At 42.8% G+C, this 18,467-nt stretch overlaps 1 protein-coding gene across 2 annotated transcripts; it reads right to left on the reverse strand.

Annotated features, from left to right (window-relative positions):
- Positions 1-454: 454 nt before the first annotated feature.
- On the reverse strand, positions 455-18,154 carry LOC133206524 (OX-2 membrane glycoprotein-like). Of its 2 annotated transcripts, none has more exons than XM_061342582.1 (6): positions 18,057-18,154; positions 15,671-15,752; positions 12,942-13,268; positions 12,043-12,309; positions 10,334-10,447; positions 455-1,225 (listed from the first exon to the last, which is right to left on the reverse strand). In XM_061342582.1, exons 1-5 carry the CDS (start codon positions 18,111-18,113, stop codon positions 10,338-10,340), a joined length of 843 nt encoding a protein of 280 aa, XP_061198566.1. In that variant the 5' UTR covers positions 18,114-18,154; the 3' UTR covers positions 455-1,225; positions 10,334-10,337. The 2 variants fall into 2 exon arrangements, with proteins under 2 accessions (XP_061198566.1, XP_061198565.1); XM_061342581.1 differs by having other exon boundaries at positions 10,334-10,450.
- Between the last annotated feature and the right edge of the window lie 313 nt (positions 18,155-18,467).

Raw genomic sequence — 18,467 nt, forward strand, 5'->3', positions numbered from 1 at the left:
ACTTCTGTAAGACTTCCCATTGATACCATTACATTCACAGCAGTGACATGCAATAGCTGGGGGTATAACATCCCCCCCAAAAAAGTCCAAGTCTGGAATAATGGCTTTTGGGCCAGCAGAGCAATTTGTCTGTGTTTAAAGACACCACAGAAAAGGATGAGGACTGAAGACTATTTGGAACAGTGCATAAAGCAACCATGAGAACTAGTGGCAAACCTAGTCCATGCATTATGACACCCAAGCAAGCAGCAGACTGGGTACTAACAGTTGTTCCAGAAAAAAAATAGAGAAATAGAATGAAATAGGAAGGAAAGGGAAGAGGCAAAACCAAAGAAAAAATAGGGATAATTCCACTAGGCTTTGCTTCCATTTCCTCCTCAATTACATGTTAAAAAATACATAAACATAAAATAACCAAACAACCAAAATCCCCCATCCCAAACAACCAAAATCCCCCAACCCAAACAACAAAACCCCAGGGTTAGAAAGAAAAACTAGATAAATAAATTACTTATAACCCCTTTTTTTCCCAAACTGTGGCTGCTACTGCCTTGAATCTGTCACCTGCTTGGAGCCCTACTGCTCTTCCCCAGTAACTTCAGCAGATTTGGTGTGGCTGGAGTCCTGTGGTTTTGAGTCCAGCAGGTTTCTCTAGAAAGAGTTAAGCAATGGTTGTTGGCACATTCATGCATTCACTGGGGAAAAGGAGTTGGATTAGCTGGATAGGAGACGGGAAACAGGCTGTCAGGAAGAGGGCAATGAACGCAGAGCTGCTGCAAGTTCACTTGCAGCGATGTTGGTAAAAACTAAATCCCTCTACTGCAAGAGCAATTAGACACTGGAAGAGGATTCCCAGAGACTTTGCAGAGCCTCCATCCATGGACATTGTCAAAACTCCATTGGAAGAAGGCAAATACATTTAGCATGGCAGCACATTTTGCAAGCATGGCACAAGCAAAGTAGATCTTGCCTGGCAGCTGAGGAGCAGGCTAAGTGGTTCCTCTGGCCCTACCTTTTATAATTAAGCATCTAGACTGGATAACAAACATTGTGCTGTTCTTTTCAAGCGAGTGATCCAACTCAGTATCTAGACAGGGCAGTGTACGTGGTACATTTCTGTTTTACTGTTGTTTATTTCTAGCTAGTCAAGTCACTGCTTGTAATGCTTGGCTTCAGGCTCGTGGGTTGTAATGATGGGGTAGGTGAATGGAAATCTTCTAGGATCCTAAAAAACAAAGGAAAAACAGGAAAAAAGGATGAATCATGGCCATTGTGCTGCTTATTCAGGTCTTGCTGGGTGGTGGTGGGGAAATGCACAGTGGGAAAACTGGGGAGGAACAGTCACAAAAATGTCCTTTGGTGAACAACCATAGGACCTTCCCTGCTGCACAATGAGTAGTGAATCTTCCTAAAGTACAACAAAACAGGCTTCAGCCTGTTGCTGGACAGGCTGCAATCATCTCGCTCCCTGCGGATGATACCTTGCCTTAAATATAAGCAACTTACTGCCAGCATGGAAAACAGCCCCTCCATGACTTCTTAAATGGGACACTTTGAGGGATGTTCCAAGAACAAAACAGTCTTAAAATTGGTGGGGAAAAAAAACCCCAATACTTTCTTTCTCTCCCATTTTCTCCTTAAGCAATAGAGACTCCTTTGGGAGCATTTCATGAGAAAGCCTGAAAAGAAGTTATGAAGACGTCATGCTATACATTACGCAGCAGCGTTTTATCTTGGGTGGGGATAAACTACCCAGCCCACCAACATCCCATTCAAAGGGCATTTACTACAAACACCAAGGCAGGAGCTGCCTTCAAACTATTTCACCTTGGGAGGAAGCCATGCGATCCTGCTTGGCAGTAGCTGCCAAAAGCCATTACCAGTGTAGAGTAAGAGTACTCTGCCGAAAAAGCCCAAGTAGACTGTGTTACATAAGATACCCATTTACCTGTGAATTTCAGTTTATGATCCCTGAATTCGGTCTTGCAGTTACCACAGTACAGCCACAACAACAAACATATATTCTAAAGTAAAATTTATAAGTAGATTTTTAAGTGGATTTTAGTTAAGGAAATTAATGACAATAGAGAAAGAGAAAACAGAACTACATTGAGAAATGGAAATCAAAGCCTTTTGCCTGATGATTTCAATCACCAAGACTAAAAAATCAGCCCAGCTTACAGCACTCTATAAAAGTGCCATATCTTTTTTGTCTCCCTCTCCTTTAAGATGGTCTTCCCCCCCCCCCAAGCTATTCTAAATCACTCTACAGCTCTGATTACAGTGCCTAGAGATGTGGTTAAAAAAAGACTAATAGTCTTTGCCCCTGGGCTTGCAGTGTCAAGGCTTCAGCCAGCTCACTGGTTATTCTTATTCTGCCCTTTGCTTTCAGAAACCTGGAGGAGATCACGTATCAGGATGCAGATTGCCCGTTCCACCATAACAGTTATGGTGGAAGTTTGGAAAGAACAGCTTAAAAGCTGTTTCTGCCTTCAGGTAAGTGCTGGAGCAGCACGCATGTGGTGGCACTGCTTGTGTTGAACAGCACCATCAGCCAGTCCTTAAGCTGACTGCAGCCATCTGAACTACTGCTACACCCCATAACCCTTCCCTCCATCTCAATGGAAGCACGGCTTAGATTCCCTTGTTTTCATCTCCTGGAAACCTAATAGGGTACCTTGGAAGCAAGTGGACGATTGCAACATAGGAATGTGGAGGTTGGGATCTGAGTGCAAAGCCTTACTGCATATTTGCACAGTAGAACACAAATGAAGCCATTTCCAAACAAGGGACAAGCAACACGGCATGACACATTTTCAGCATTAATATTAATCTCTTTATGTATAATAATAATAAGGAAGAAGTTCTTTACTGTAAGGGTGGTGAGGCACTGGAATGGGTTGCCCAGGGAAGTTGTGAATGCTCCATCCCTGGCAGTGTTCAAGGCCAGGTTGGACAGAGCCTTGCGTGACATGGTTTAGTGTGAGGTGTCCCTGCCCATGGCAGGGGGATTGGAACTGGATGATCTTAAGGTCCTTTCCAACCCTAACTATTTGATGATTCTATGATCATGGAATCATTCGGGTTGTAAAGCACCTTAGGATCATCTGGCTCCAACCTAGAATCATCTACTGGAGAAAGAAAAGAAATAGATAAAAGCAAAAGAAAGCAAGCATTCTCCATTTCCTACTGATACAACAGCAAGTGAAGAAATGAAGTTATTACTGTTCTTTGTTCTCATTAAAATAAGACCACCAACACCTGTTCAAACAATAGTTCAGATTTACAAAAAAAAAAAAGAAGAAAATATATGGGGGTTTTTTGGTTTTTAAAAAAACCCTAACCTGCTACTAAACCAACCAACTTGTAGAAATTCTAGAGATCACTCCCACTGCAGCATTCAGACTATGAGAGTAAGGCAAGGAACATACAAAACCCTAAAGGAATTTATGAAGTGTGAAAAGCAAATCAATGCTCCTGGTTGGTAACACACTGTACTATTGAATGTAGATATATATATATACCTATATTCAATAGATATATATACACGAGATACATATATATGTAAGATATACATAACTATTGAATATATAACGTGATTCTGTGATTGTTAGCAGATATAACATATAATATAGATATCTATATATTCAATATATATATATACAATATATATGATATATATAACTGTTGAATATATAATATATATATCTATAGTCAATACATATATATCTATTGAATATATACTCTGATATTTCAGAATATCACTGATGTTTGAGACCCAATTTAAAACATATATATTTACTATATGCATATTTACAACATATATCTTGTATATCTATACTGAATACAGATATATATTTGTATCTTATATATATTATATATTCAATAGTTATGTATATATCTTGTATATATATCTACTGAATATATAGTCTGATATTTCAGAATATCGCTCTGATGTTTGAGACCCAATTTACAACACTACCTTTATGGGGCCTTGAAAACATATCCACCCCAAAACTATGTGACATCCTTACTTCCATGTAATAGAGTAAGAAAAAAAGTTTCCACCTCCTTATCTAATAACCCCACATAGAGCAAAACACACTTTGCAGAGGAAAACCATTTCAGAATTGAGCATGCAAACAATTCTTACTAGGGATTTAAATGAGAAACTGGAACAGCAAGGCAACTATACAAATACGTTATTCTTCTCTTCCTCTCAGCTGCCAGCCATTTTATTTTGAGACAACAAAGTCCTCCTGTTGGAATGAAAAGGAGAATGAAGGCCTGGAAAATTATTTCATAATGAAACACAAGCACAAATATGATGCATGGAATAGAAATAGTGTTAATCACACATAGTAAAGGCCTCCCTGTTTGCAATGAAATGGCTTCATTATTAGTGGCCTATTCTTCGACATCTGTGCTTTTTGATGGGCAGGACACGCTCTGACATGTTTCCTACACCACTGCCTTCACCCCGTTGGTGGCACACAGGATTTATTTCATCCTTCCAGACAGAAAGCTCAGCCAAGCCCCAGGCCTCCTGAATTCAGCTATGTGCCTCCCACTCCTTCCTCTGTCACTCCTTCACCTGGCTCTGCTCCCAGATGGAAAGCTGAATTGAGAAGCACGCAAAGAACCATTTGCCCCTGTCCTTCACCATGAAAACCGGTAGCACTGAATTGCTAATCCAGAAAACATTATTTCGGTGGCAAAATATTTATGCCTGCAGAAAGCCTGACGGGAAACAAAGTCACCCCTCCAATGATGTTCTAGTATGAGGTTGGGTTTTCTGTTTGGTTGGTGTTTAGTTTCTCCCCTTGTTAGTTCTGTTTGCCTGCAGAGTGTTTATGGTGCGGATTTCTTGTTTGGTTGGGGTTTAGGGTTAAGAAGGGTAAAGCTTTAGTGTTAAGAAGGGTAAAGAAATGAAGGCTGTAAGCAAAACAACTTTCACTTATACCGCAGCATTTTTTGCCTATTTTCGGAAATTCAAAATAAGACAAATATAATCTACTCACAAAAAAAAAGCCACGTTTGAGAGGAAACCAGGGCTATCCTATAATGAACCTTCCCAGCTGGGAAACAGCAGTCAGAGACCCATTCCTCTGTGCGCAGGCTGTCTTATATCCATCTGCCTCATGAAAGAGGGAGTTATGTACTGTGCTTATCATCTGAAAGGCTGGTATTCAGCTGTCACTTCAGTACAAAGTATCCTGAAAAGTCTCCCAAAACTGAGCTGCTTCTATGTTGTTCTCAACTACCTTGTCTCTCACTGTTAAGAAAACCAGCTGTACGTCAAAGCAAATCCACTGAACTAAGCAAAGCCACACAGATAAAGTAAGAAGTGTCTTAACTTTTAAGCCAAATCTTAGAAACAGTGTTCCCCAAATCAAATAAATACTAGAGGATACCACTATAATGGCTCTTCCAGAAATAATTCCCATCTTTCCTACAGACAAAGCAATGGAAAGTGTGTGCAAGTACTTGTTGTTGCAAAGTTCCCCAATTGACCGCAATCTCCTGCATAAGACTTCCATATTTACCAACCTTTCAGTTTTTTTTGGCCACCAAAACTTAGGTTTCTGATACTTAAACACTGTAGCTAATCAGTCAATTTGCTATTTGCAGCTTAAGAGACAGAATCTGTGTTATTGGTAGCAACTTCCAAACTTCAAAAACTAACAGTCAAGGCATCTTCGATTCCTATTCACGGTATTAAGTGATCTATAGATGGTATCTATGAGGTATTTTGAAGCTGTTTTATAGCACTTGTGTAACATTCAAGGTACACTGAAGTTCAGCATCTCTTTGAATAGCCATATTTAGACGCAAACATCTTGAAACAAAGACTTTAATGCTCTTTAAGTTCCATAAAGTTCCTGCTTGAAATAAAACCTGAATGTTTCAGTTGCCAAACAGGTAATCCCCACTGCTCTGCTGGTGCTTTCTGCAGAATGGATTCTTTTTTCATTGGATCTAGCATCTTTTTAGGTGTCTCTTCAAATTTACTTGGTCCGGGTTCATTTAATCCGCTCAGCGTTTCTTAGGTCACAGCATGTATCCAATGACAAGCTTAAAGAATATCCTGTCCTGTTGCTATAGCTTTTTAAACACAAGTATATTATTTGACCACTTAGAAAGCTTTCTGCATGGCAAAACATGGGTAAGATATCCCAAGAGAGAGCAACAAACCAATGCTTAAAGAAACCCAACCAGCCAACCAAAAACATCACGCTGGCCCTTACATCCCTTTGTGAAATAGCCTCACAGACAACACAAGCCTCCCTACAACTGTTTACATGGAACTTTATCCCCCTGCAGACCGCTAGGTCATGAGAACTGACTATAGATCTTTTTAACCAGCCAGGCTGAAATGCAAGTACCTTGCAAACCCTGGAATACACCCGTGATGCTGTGGATAGCATTCAGGTTGAGACGTGTATGTGATAGGTAAATCAAAGGAATTCATTCAGAATAACAGCCTTGATTTTGCTTCAATCCAGGCATTCAGCCTGTTAAATAGACTGCTTTACACTGGTGTAGTCTACAGTAAAGCTCTGTTAGTTGAGGCAGGTAGGAAATGGTGTAACTTTGTACCAGAAGGGCATCACTGAGAAACCTCCAGCATGGTTGAAGGCTGCTCACAGCATGCCTGTCACTGGGTTGAAGTGCAAAGTTCACCTCTCTGCTTGGCAGAGGATGAAGATAGGAGTTTCCCAAAGCTTGTGCACCAGCACTTGAGAAAAGGCTGCTCAGTTTGCCACCAAATAAGTGACTTATTGCCAAATCTTCTGAAGACACTTGGAATGTTTTCAGGGAGAATTGAGGTGGATGCATGCTCTGCAACTGGCATGCAAGGCAAATGCCTGAGGGATGGGACATCAACACTGAGCCCCAGCTCTTCGTCTGATTCTCAAGCATCTATCATGGAGAGGGTGAAACAACAGAAATAAAAGCTCAGCAAAACCCAACCGTCCTTTCAACAGCAGAAGCAGAAGAGAAGAAACTTTGACTGAGAAAGGTCCCCAAGCCACCCAGACAAAAAGAAGCTGTTGTTTTCCTTTAAAAACCAGGCATCTCGGCAAGTTTGGAAAAGCTCTGCTTGTTTTCTAGTGCAGAATGAAAAGAAGTATTGAAGCCCCAGATAATGGCCTCAGATACACAGTGGTATCTTCCAGCCAGCATCATTAGCTCTCTATCATGCTGTCACAAAAAAGCATGCCCAGAAATATGTACTTAAGCATTGCTCCTTGTTCCAACACAAACAGAAGGATAATAGAGGATAAAACCAGAAAAAGGCTTTCTCGAAGATATTATTCTCTTTTGGGTGAACCAACTTCAACGCTTTAAAGATTATAACCAGATTTCACAGGTCACAAGTCACCACAAAAAGCAGACTGAGGCCTGCAGCGAGCTGCTCAGATAGGAGCTAACAAGCTGGAGGTGATTTCCCCATTACAGTGTGGTATTTGTGGAGAGGTAATACACCCTACATATAGCATTCAGAATGACTGTAGCTCCACAGGTATTGTTGGCATTCTAAGGATTCAGCCAGGAACACAACAGTGGAATTATATACAAAATAAATGGCAAGTAACTTTTAGCATCTAGAAACTCATAAAATCAGATGGCGAAAGGGTGATCAAACTGCACTGGGACTGAAGTTTTACAGCAAGCTAATTAATGAGGCCTTCAGGGAAACATGCACATTAGGAATATGGACTACGCATTTCCCTAAGCTGGTCACTGTATAAAGGAATAGCATCAGCTAGTCAGTATTACTCTATATAAAGTAATGTTCCTTCATGCAAAAAGGATCCAGGCTAGCACCTCACATTTTCACAACTCAAGACTGGAATCATCTGAAAAGATACAGACTAAGACTGATAGAAACTAGGCCATATTAAATGAACAGAGACTGAATAACTTAAAAGTCCACTGCAGAAGTCACATCCTGGTATCGCAGTTAATCAAATCCCATGATAAATGGGAAGGAACACAAGCAATTGAAGTCCTTCAAATCCTGTTTCTATTGCAACTCTAACACAACAAACACCCACTGCTAAACACTGCTCACCTAATTTACCCCCTCTGCCACACTGAACAGGTATTTACATGAAGTCCTGACCCTGTGCTACACTGGCACATATGTAGGGCCAGGAACCCAGATGCCCTCTCAGGCAGCAGAGTGTGAGACACCACTTCTCTTGCTTGACACAGAAGGGCTTCAACCTCTGAGACATGAGCTGAGGAAGAAGGGGCACAGTGCTTTCAGTTTAAACACAGAATCACAGAATAGTTTGGGTTGGAAAGGACCTTAAGATCATCCAGTTCCAACCCCCGTGCCATGGGCAGGGACACCTCACACTAAAACATGTCACGCAAGGCTCTGTCCAAGCTGGCCTTGAACACTGCCAGGGATGGAGCATTCACAGCTTCCCTGGCAACCCATTCCAGTGCCTCACCACCCTCACAGTAAAGAGCTTCTTCCTCATATCCAATCTAAACTTCCCTATTTCAGTTTTAACCTGTCACCCCTTGTCCTGTCACTACAGTCCCTAATGAAGAGCTTTTCTGCATTTAGGCAGCTTTGTTCAGTTTCCAAACTAAAGTGTAGGTTCTGTGTAGGTAGGTGCACGTAACAGCGGTGTCTTGCAGCAAGAAATCATGTCCTGCATGACCCATGACATGGCACAAGGATGTATGATAGGTATCAGGCTTAATGGTTCCAAGTCTGACACCTAGCAAGTGGTGTAGGGCATAGGAAACCTGTGAAGTTAACTGTATGTACTACCTGCTGGGGATGGCCCCCTTAGAAGTTACAGCTGGATCCATATGCAGGCATTGGCTGGGGAACCACTAATATCCAACAGCCAGAATGATGCCAGGAGGTGTGTTTAACATCCTCAGCCTAGTTAAAACATGAACCACATAACCTTGTCAAGCAATGTATCACTGACTGACCCGGCTCCTGCTTCAGTCACCAGTGCAGTCACAGCACTCCAGTGTGGTTCTCCTCATCTGGCACGCAACAAAGGGGCTTTGAAAGTCTGCAAGGCAGCATCTGTACTTCTTACTGCTCTCCTTGCCTGGTCACTCTTGGATCCACTCTAGAGGGTGATCCCAGACCTCTGCCACATCACCTCTTCAAAGTCTGCTTCTTACAAACTCATTTATGTTTGGAGTGGTTGTTCTAGAACAAAGTTGCATTTTTCTTTTGAGCACTTCACCTTTTTCTCCTGATCCTTCAAATAAAATAATTCAGAACCAACTCCTTGCCATTTAACTCCCAGGTTGATCTGAAAATATTTATAGAATCAATGGAAAGCTCACATGCATTTTACCATTAAGAAGTTGTATTTGGGGTATGTGTTCATTTCTCTCTCTTCTCAGTGAAGACTTTTGTGTCTCTGGCAGTAGCAGGCTTACTAGATAAACCCCTGTTAGTGGCAGATGCTTTAGGTTTAAGTTCGCAGTACACAGGTCTGATACTCCTGAAACCATCTCCTTACCTTAAATCACATTACCATCATGATACAAGTATCTAAAACTTCAGGAATTGAGATATTGTGCACTGGCATTTCTAAACATATTCATAGAATTTGAAGTCAGACACAGCTACTTTTGATCTAGGTAAGCAAGAGTGAAACTACCAATGACCTTCAAGTTTATGTGATGTCTGAAGCCTAAGGCCTCTCCCTCCTCTAATTTTTGCCTTTCATTCTGTTTTGAGCAATAAGCCTAGAAAGCTGAGTTAATCCATGATCAGGTCATCACATTGACAAGGACATTACAGTGATCCTGATTTCTCCTTAGGTCAACAACAGGAAGCAGACTCATTTGAGTGCAGTTCTCCATCACATTACGCTGTTTGTCTTAAAAACACAAAGAGGATGCTGTGAGCAGAAGAAAGCCTTTCCCTTAAAGGCACATCACTCTGTATGAGCGGGTTTCTCTCCAACATACCTCTTCTGCCATTCCCTGACCATACTTACACTGGACACCTTAGTGGCCCTCCATGAAAACATGAAAGATGACTGAATTACTTCTGCTAAGACTCCTGCCTGAAAGCAAATCACAAGCCACATACCCTGCTCTGCTTTAGACCCTACCTTCATGATTGGTGGTCCTGTATTGGTCCTCAGCAGTAGCAGTGGGAAACAGCTTTTAAAATTGCATGCAACTGAAGCAACCTCTAATAACTGCAAATATATTATTACAAAGTTCGCTTGCCTGATATTACAGTCTCAACAAAGTCTCATTCTTCTCTGCAGATGACGTTATTATAGGCTTTATGAAAACCATTGGGTTCTGTGCATTAGCGACTCACCACTTCAACCCCTCCTGCTTATCCTCCTCCTCCAACACAGCGTGATCAGAATCAGAACGATGAAGACAATTAAAATCCCCCCAGTAATCGGCAGCCAAAGCCACGAGGAACCTGCTTCTGAAAGAAAAATAACACACAAAAAAACCCCAAACCAAACTAAGCTATTTTATATAGGAAAAAGAAAAAAAAGAGGCAAAACACACACACAAAAACCACCCCAAACTAAGCTATTTTATATAGGAAAAAAGAACAAAAAAAGAGGCAAAACACACAAAAAAAACCCCAAACCAAACTAAGCTATTTTATATACAAAAAAGAACAAAAAAGAGGCAAAACACACAAAAAAACCACCCCCAAACTAAGCTATTTTATATAGAAAAAAGAACAAGAAAAGAGGCAAAACACACAAAAAAAATCCCCAAACCAAACTAAGCTATTTTTATGTAAGAAAAAGAACAAAAAAGAGGCAAAACACACAAAAAAACCCAAAACCAAACTAAGCTATTTTATATAGGAAAAAGAACAAGAAAAGAGGCAAAACACACAAAAAAAAACCCAAACCAAACTAAGCTATTTTATATAAGAAAAAGAACAAAAAAGAAGCAAAACACACAAAAAAAAAAACCAAAACCAAACTAAGCTATTTTATATAAGAAAAAGAACAAAAAAGAGGCAAAACACACACACAAAAAAACAAACCAAAACCAAGCTAATCTATTTTATATAGGAAAAAGAACAAAAAAGAGGCAAAACACACACAAAAAAACCACCCCAAACCAAACTAAGCTATTTTATATAGGAAAAAGAACAAAAAAAGAGGCAAGAGGATGTTTGATTAACGACAACGGTTCCTCACTGATACTGTGAAAGCTGATTTTTCATTCTCCTAGCAAGGAACAACAACAGTCTTGGTTTCCTGCTTTCTGAGATACACATTTCCTTTTTAAAAGGCCAAAAGAAAAGAATATTTTATTGGAGACAGGACAACACTACTATGCTTTTTCAGTTACTGTCACTCAGAATTAAGAACAAATTTGCTTTTGAACTCTTAGGAAGAATACATGAAAAGTCAGATTTTACTCTGTACTGCTATTCCTATAACAATCCCTTCCTGAGCACATAATTTGGGAATTAATCCCAAGCTGCTTTTCCTGTCTTCTTAATTTCCAAGTGGTCTTCCTGTCAAGTCTCTGGATTTGGAAACACACGAATTTTAAATCACCTAAGTCAATGTTCCTGTGTGAACCAAGGATGGTTCTTCAGCTTTTAAGGTTTCTATTTCTCATCTATAGAACTGGCAGGAAAGTCTTTCCAGCAGAACAGAACATAGAAAGAACGAGGTATTCAGGCACTACATTGATGTATTTAAGATGTCCCCATTTATTTGTGGTCTGTCAAAGACACCATGTAGTCTTAAGTGAAAATTGAAGTCTGACTTGCTGCAAAAAAGCATGGTGCCTCTGAAACCCATAGGCCCCTAGGTGACTAGTTTGGCTTTATTCCCTCTTGGAGGGGACCATAATATGTTATTATCTCAAAGATGACAATGAACACAAAGCAGGATTTCCTTTCTTCTTCCTTGGCATATACGTATTTCACTCCCCCCTCTTCCCAACAGATTCCTATCTAAACATGCTATTGCAAAACACGCTATTGCAAAACACGGAAGCCAAGAGAACACCACCAAGGAGTTTGTATTGCCCACCTACCTTCTTTCATTTTCACAGGCAATTCTCTTTTTTCATTCATGTTGCTTACTCTGCAGGTCAAGTCCTGCTCTCCGATGCTCTTAATGTTATAGATCTCCAGTTTACTGCTGATGGACACCATCCCATTGGTGTGGCTGACCTTCTCCTGTGTAGGAGTAGAATTGAACAACTTGTTCCAGGTGATGGTGGGTTCTGGGAGGCCAACAGCATGACAGACAGCTATCAAGTGACCTTCAGAAATGTGGTAATGGACAGATGCATCGAGACCTTCCAACACACAAAGTGAGACAATCCATCACCACAATGAGCACCTAATCATAAGCAGAGCTAATCTGACTGGATTCACACTGAGCCCAATGCTACAGGAATGCAAAAAGAGTTCACTGGGTCCCCTCATTATTCCATACCCCTTCCCTTACACTGAAGCTATATAGCCAAAAGTTTCACTCAACCTAAAATCCCAGGTTTTAAAAATAATCTAAGTAAAATCATTTCTTGGTCCATGCTGTTGTCCTATCTGCCAATTCCCTATCAGTGGCAGGGTTTGGCACAGCAGCTCACAGCACCAGGGCTGTATCTGGTACCAAGAATAAACTGCAACAGGCAATATTGGTTTGCCCAAGCTCCAGCTGGGACTACTCGGGGGCTGATAAACAAATATCCCACTCCTTGCTTTTTAACTGTTACTCAAACAAGGACAGCCCAGAGCCAAAACCACCACAATAGGCTTGAATATGACCCCATAGAATCTTGCTCACAGCACTAATGCTCTGTTTCTATGCCGTGCTCCACTGAGGGATGCTCCTGCCACTGTGGTTCCTGAATCTGCTCAAGGAAATGCTGTGGGTGAGAAAACACCCCTTTTTCCACTAGAGAAATATCCCTACAGAGAATCCTACCAAAGACACTCAGGCAGGTCCGTCCTGAGAGGGAGCCGTAAGGGAAAGTATTGAAGAGACACGTGTAACATCCCGAATCGTTCATTCTAGTGTCCCAAAAAGTGATGCTCGTCTCATTGAGTACCAGACTGGTGAAATTCAGTCGGCCTTGATAGGGCTCATGAATCTTCAATCCTTTTACTGTACTGTATGTAGCTATATTATTGTGTGATTTTTCAGAGTCCTTTTGCCACGTCACTTGCAGAACATCCTTGGGTTCGGTCAGGGTACAGCCGAGAGTCACGTTGTCACCCACCTTTGCGTTTCTGTGTTCAGCCTGTGGAACAACTGCAATGGTATGAAGTGGTGAAACAGGCAGATATCACACATATTCAAGAGCTTAATTCTGATTCTAAGAATTACCTGGATTACCCAACAGATGCAACAATTCCAACAATTACATACTGCTTCTGCAGTTTCCCCCCCTGCCAAAAAGCCCTTCCCCTGCATCCTCCTAGAAATCAATGAAGTTACGTGGATTTACATCAACATAATGATTAGAAGAAAAGGCTCTGCCTTTCTTCTAAACTCTTTAAATGAAAAAGACATATTTGCTTCTGAGGGGAGGATCTGCTATGGGAAATTGTGAACTCAGGTGAAAATCAGTGTCCAATGTCATTGTAGATATGGGATGCTGCTCTAGGAGGTCTTGTCTCACACCTGCCACCTCCATAGCGATGCCTCAGCCATCTATTGTAATCAAATGGCACCAGCGATCTGCATTTCACCTATTTTTGCCTCTGACTGTTGAAGCCTCAGGAATCCAGAACCGGCTGCCCAGCCATTTTCAGGCAGATTTCATAGAATGGCTTGGATGGGAAAGGACCTTAAAATCATACAGTTCCAACCCCCCACCTCCCATCCACAGGCAGGGGCATCTCACATGCGCAAGGCTCTGTCCAACCTGGCCTTGAACACTGTGAGGGTTGGAGCATTTACCACTTCTTTGGGCAACCCATTCCAGTGTCTCACCACCCTTACAGTAAAGAACTTCTTCCTCATATGTAACCCAAGCTTCCCCTATTTAAGTTTGAACCCATTACCCCTTGTCCTATCACTACAGTCCCTAACAAAGAGTCCCTCTCCAGCATCCCTGTAGGTCCCTTTCAGATATAGGAAGGCCACTGTGAGGTCTCCACGCAGCCTTCTCTTCTCCAAGCTGAACATCCCCAACTTTCTCAGCCTATCTTCATGCAGCAGGTGCTTCAGCCCCCTTATGCTCCTCATGGCCCTCCTCTGGACTTGCTCCATGGATGGATAAGGAAATGCTAAGAAAACTTAGAAGGGAAAAAGGAGAACATAGAAAGTGGAAGCAAGGACTGGTGGCCTGGGAAGAATACAGGGACATTGTCTGGGTGGCTAGGGATCAGGTCAGGAAACCTAAAGCCCAGTTAGAATTGTCTGGCCAGGCATGTCAAGGATTAACAGGAAAGGCTTCTGTAGGTACATTTGTAACAAAAGACAGACTAGGGATAATGTGGGCCCTCTCTGGAAGCTAATGGGAGAACTGGCTACCCCAGATCTGTAGAAGGCTGAGGTTCTCAATGACTTCTTCGCCTATAACATTCCATGCCAACACTTCAGTCATAGGATCCATCCTACTGTGTTTCTCCGATTCCAATGATACCATATCCCCACATACATGTACACATCTCTAATTCCTCTTGTTTATTCCCCCCCATCTTGTTTGTTTAGGGGCGTCTGGGCTGAGCTCTGAATAAAGCCATCTCATTGGCTGGAGTGGCTCTGCATCACTCTGAGCATTCATTACAGGTGCTGGTATCCACTGGCAGTGTTGGGATGGATCTGTGCCCCTCTCCCCCAGGAAATCTAATTTAGAGCTGCCTTATCCAGCCTGGCAAGTCTCCTACCAAAGCAGCTCCCCCTTGTCAGACCAGCCACCAGTAGACCTGGCCACCCAAATCTAGTCCAATGTTCCAAATAACCAAACCCCTGACTATGGCACTACTGTACTTATCATTTATTAACCTAACAGATCCACATGGCCTTTTCAAGCTCCTCCCCTCTGACCCTGAGGATCAATCTAAAAACTATCTGAGCTCCAGGGCCCCTAACTACCTCTCCCAGGGCTCTGTAGTCCTTAATGCTTTCCACATCACTAACACCAGCATGGACACTAGAATGAGGTAATAGTCAGTATGACTCGCTAGACAGGCAGCCTGTAATAACACCCCTGATCCAAGCCCCCAGTAGGCAACACACCTCTGTCCAGACTGGGTCAGGCTGACAGATGGGTGCCTCTGTGCCTTTCAAAGTAGGGTCACCTACTATTAGGACCCACTGCTTTTTCCTGGAGGCAACAGTATGATCCCCTGTATTGGTGTCAGCTTGTTGGTCATTTGGTGTGGTGGATGTTGCCTCATTAGCTCCCTGCAGAGCTGTGAAGCAGTTCTGGGTGGGGATGTTGGGTTTTGGAGGAAGCCCCTTGCTTTTAATTGTCCTCTTCCTCCTTTTATTGTTGGATTTCTCTTATTTGTTACAAATTCCCAACTCCTGGAGCAATGAATGCCCTCTTTTCTGCTCGTACAACAGCGGATGCCTGTGGCCTCGGCACATTTTGGCCTTGGAACCAGTAGTCCAGCTCCCTCTCAGCTTCCCAGACATCTCTTAGTCTATTGACAGTGGGAGGTACTCACCTCATCAACACAACTTCAGGAAATTCAACTTACCATTTGCTTTCCCAAGCCCAGCACAAGCCAGACACAAAACCAGCGCTTGGAAAGTCATTCTGGAAGGTAATATCTTCTTCACCTGAAATAAAACAAGGAGAGATGGTTAACTCAATGACAAATCATCTTCTGGGATGCCATGTCTCTGGGGTATGAATACTCACAATAGCTTTGCTGTATAAGAACAACAGTTCTGGGAGCAGACAGAGAATTATAGCAGGTCTTAATACACAAAACAGAAAGTGCTCTGGTCAAGGTGGGGAAAAAATTGCATGGAAGTTAGAAGGGCATTAATCCATCAAAGTATGAGATATTGGTTGTCCAGCACTAGCTGTGGCACTGGGAGAGGTAGAGTGAGCTTGTGAGATCAAGGGGTAAACTGAAAGCAACTTCTCTGAGGACTTCAGGACTTCCCATCTGTCCAAAATTACATGAATTGGGGAAGTTTGGGGCCATAGTGCACCTGCTACACACAAATATATTTCCACAGTGGGAAATAGGCAAAAAACAGGTTACGTTGCTGCATTCCCTAGTGAACAGCTTTTGACCTGCTTCCCATTCCCTCACTCAGTTAATACTGCCACAATTCCCCTGAATTGTGGAATTGGAAGCTGGTGTCATATTTAAGTGGTATTGTGGTATAAACCCAGCTGGCAACTGAGTGCCATTCAGCCCGCAGTTATTCCTCTTTCCACCCTTCCCAGGTGGGATAGAGAAAGAATCGAAAGAATGTAAAACATATGGGTTAAATAAGAACATTTTAATAACTGAAGTATAGTACACCACTACTACTACTAATAGTAATGGAAATAATGAGAGATAGGAAAAGAGAGAAAGCAAAAATAAACCAGTAAGTGGTGATGTACAATACAATTGCACACCACCCATGGACCGATACCCAGCCTGTGCAGTGATCATTCCCTTCTGGATAAGTCCCCCCAGTTTCTATACTGGGCATGATGTGCTGTGGTATGGAATACCCCTTTGGCTAGTTTGGGTCAAGTGTCCTGTGTCTCTGCTCCCTCTCAGCTTCTCAGCCCCCTCCAGCACTGGCAGAGCACGAGAGATTGAAAAGTCTTTGATTGGGATAAGCGCTATGAGTAACAACTAAATCATCAATGTATTATCAGCATTGTCCCCAGACTAAAGCCAAAGCACAGCACTGCACCAGCTACTAGGAAGAAAATTAACTCTATCCCAGCCAAAACCAGGACAAATGGAAACATGATTTTGCATTAAATACCTCTGTAACACAAGTCAACTGTAAAGCATTTTCTGTTATCACACAGCTTAAAAAAGGAAGGTGGATGAAAAAAAACAGATGAGTTAGGGAAAAAATAAACTGTTTAAGAAAGAAATTCCCAGCAAACTTGTGCACACCCTAACCAGCAGCCTGCCTTTAAATTTTAAGCTCACTGTACTAAACCAGCTCCTGATACAACTCCACAGTTGCCAAGGCTGTAAAGATCAAGCCCAAGTATGTAAAAACATAGATATGTAAAATCAGGAAGCAAAAATCCATCAGCAACAAGCCCAATAAATAACGTATTCACCAGATAATACAGTGTAGCCAGATGCATGAGCACAGGTCTAATAAATGCATATATTCCTAAAACCATGCAGAAATCGAGGGCCAGCATAGCAGTTGAGACAGACATTTCAAGTTACAGAAGTGCTTATAAATCAGTAAAGGTTTATAAAGAAGTAATAGAAGTTTATAAACCAGGAAAGGTTTAGAAACTGGAGGAAAGCAGTTTTCAGTAACAGCCCTCCATCTCACTGCTTGAAGGCCCGTTAAAGCTTTTAACATGCCGTTGCTCGCAGCCTCTGTGGCTGCAATATTTCATGTAAAGAACCAGATTATGCAGCTAAACCGTTCGCAAAACCAAGTCTCAGCCACCAAGCCGTGTAAGGCAAAGGAAAGCAGTGAGCAAATCATTCATACTTAAGTCACACAGCTCACAGGTCTCTTGGATCACGGGCTGCATCCCTGCACTGCATCCGCCGCTCCTTCGGGACTGGTCTGGGAGAACCCTTCCATACCTCTTGCTCCCGGCGCAAGTACAGGGAACTGCTGCGTGCGTCCCGGCTCAACCACCCTGTCCTGGGTTCAGCTCTAACACTCAGCTACCGGCTGGCGTTAAATCACGACACAGTCGCTGCACCCATCGCCGCCGCTGCGTCTGCACCGCTTCCTCCCAGTTCACCGCTCCGGGCGGCGGACAGAACTCCCCGGCACAATGCATCGTGAGCGGCTCAGCGCTGCGGGGCACTGGCCTCTCCCCCGAGCCCCGCTGTGGGGTTTCGGCAGCTTTCCCTCACCCCGCACGACCACCCGCGGCTTACACCCCCTCCCCTCCTCTCCTCTCCCCCCCGTAAAACCCACCTCAAAGCATGGAAATGCGTCCGGAGAGCGGGAAAGCCGGCGAAGCCGAACTTCCATTCATGCATATGGGAAAGTGCAGGGCGGGCCCATCCATTGGGAGAGTGGAAAGAGGCGGGGGAAAAGATGAGCAGGGAAGTAAACGCGCCTCTGGTAGGTGGGAACGCCCGGTAAAGCTGCAGGCGCCTGCAATAGCAGGTAGGCATCAACTCAACCCTCCGTTGCCACTGGAACTGACTGCAAAGGGGTTCCCCACCCCGTTTTCTCTTTCTGTTCGGGGTTCTTGATATCGACCAAATGAGCAAACTGACCTTGAAAGAACAAATAAAAGCCTGAGAAATCATGTTCTTAAAGCAAGAACACGGTCAGACCTGAAGCACGGCGAGGTTTCAGCAGTACGAGGCTGACAGCACG

Source organism: Neopsephotus bourkii, unplaced genomic scaffold (genome assembly GCF_033783945.1).
Source record: "Neopsephotus bourkii isolate Nb327-2 ecotype Australia unplaced genomic scaffold, CSIRO-AGI_Nbou_v1 NB_1797, whole genome shotgun sequence".
Taxonomy (NCBI): domain Eukaryota; kingdom Metazoa; phylum Chordata; class Aves; order Psittaciformes; family Psittacidae; genus Neopsephotus; species Neopsephotus bourkii.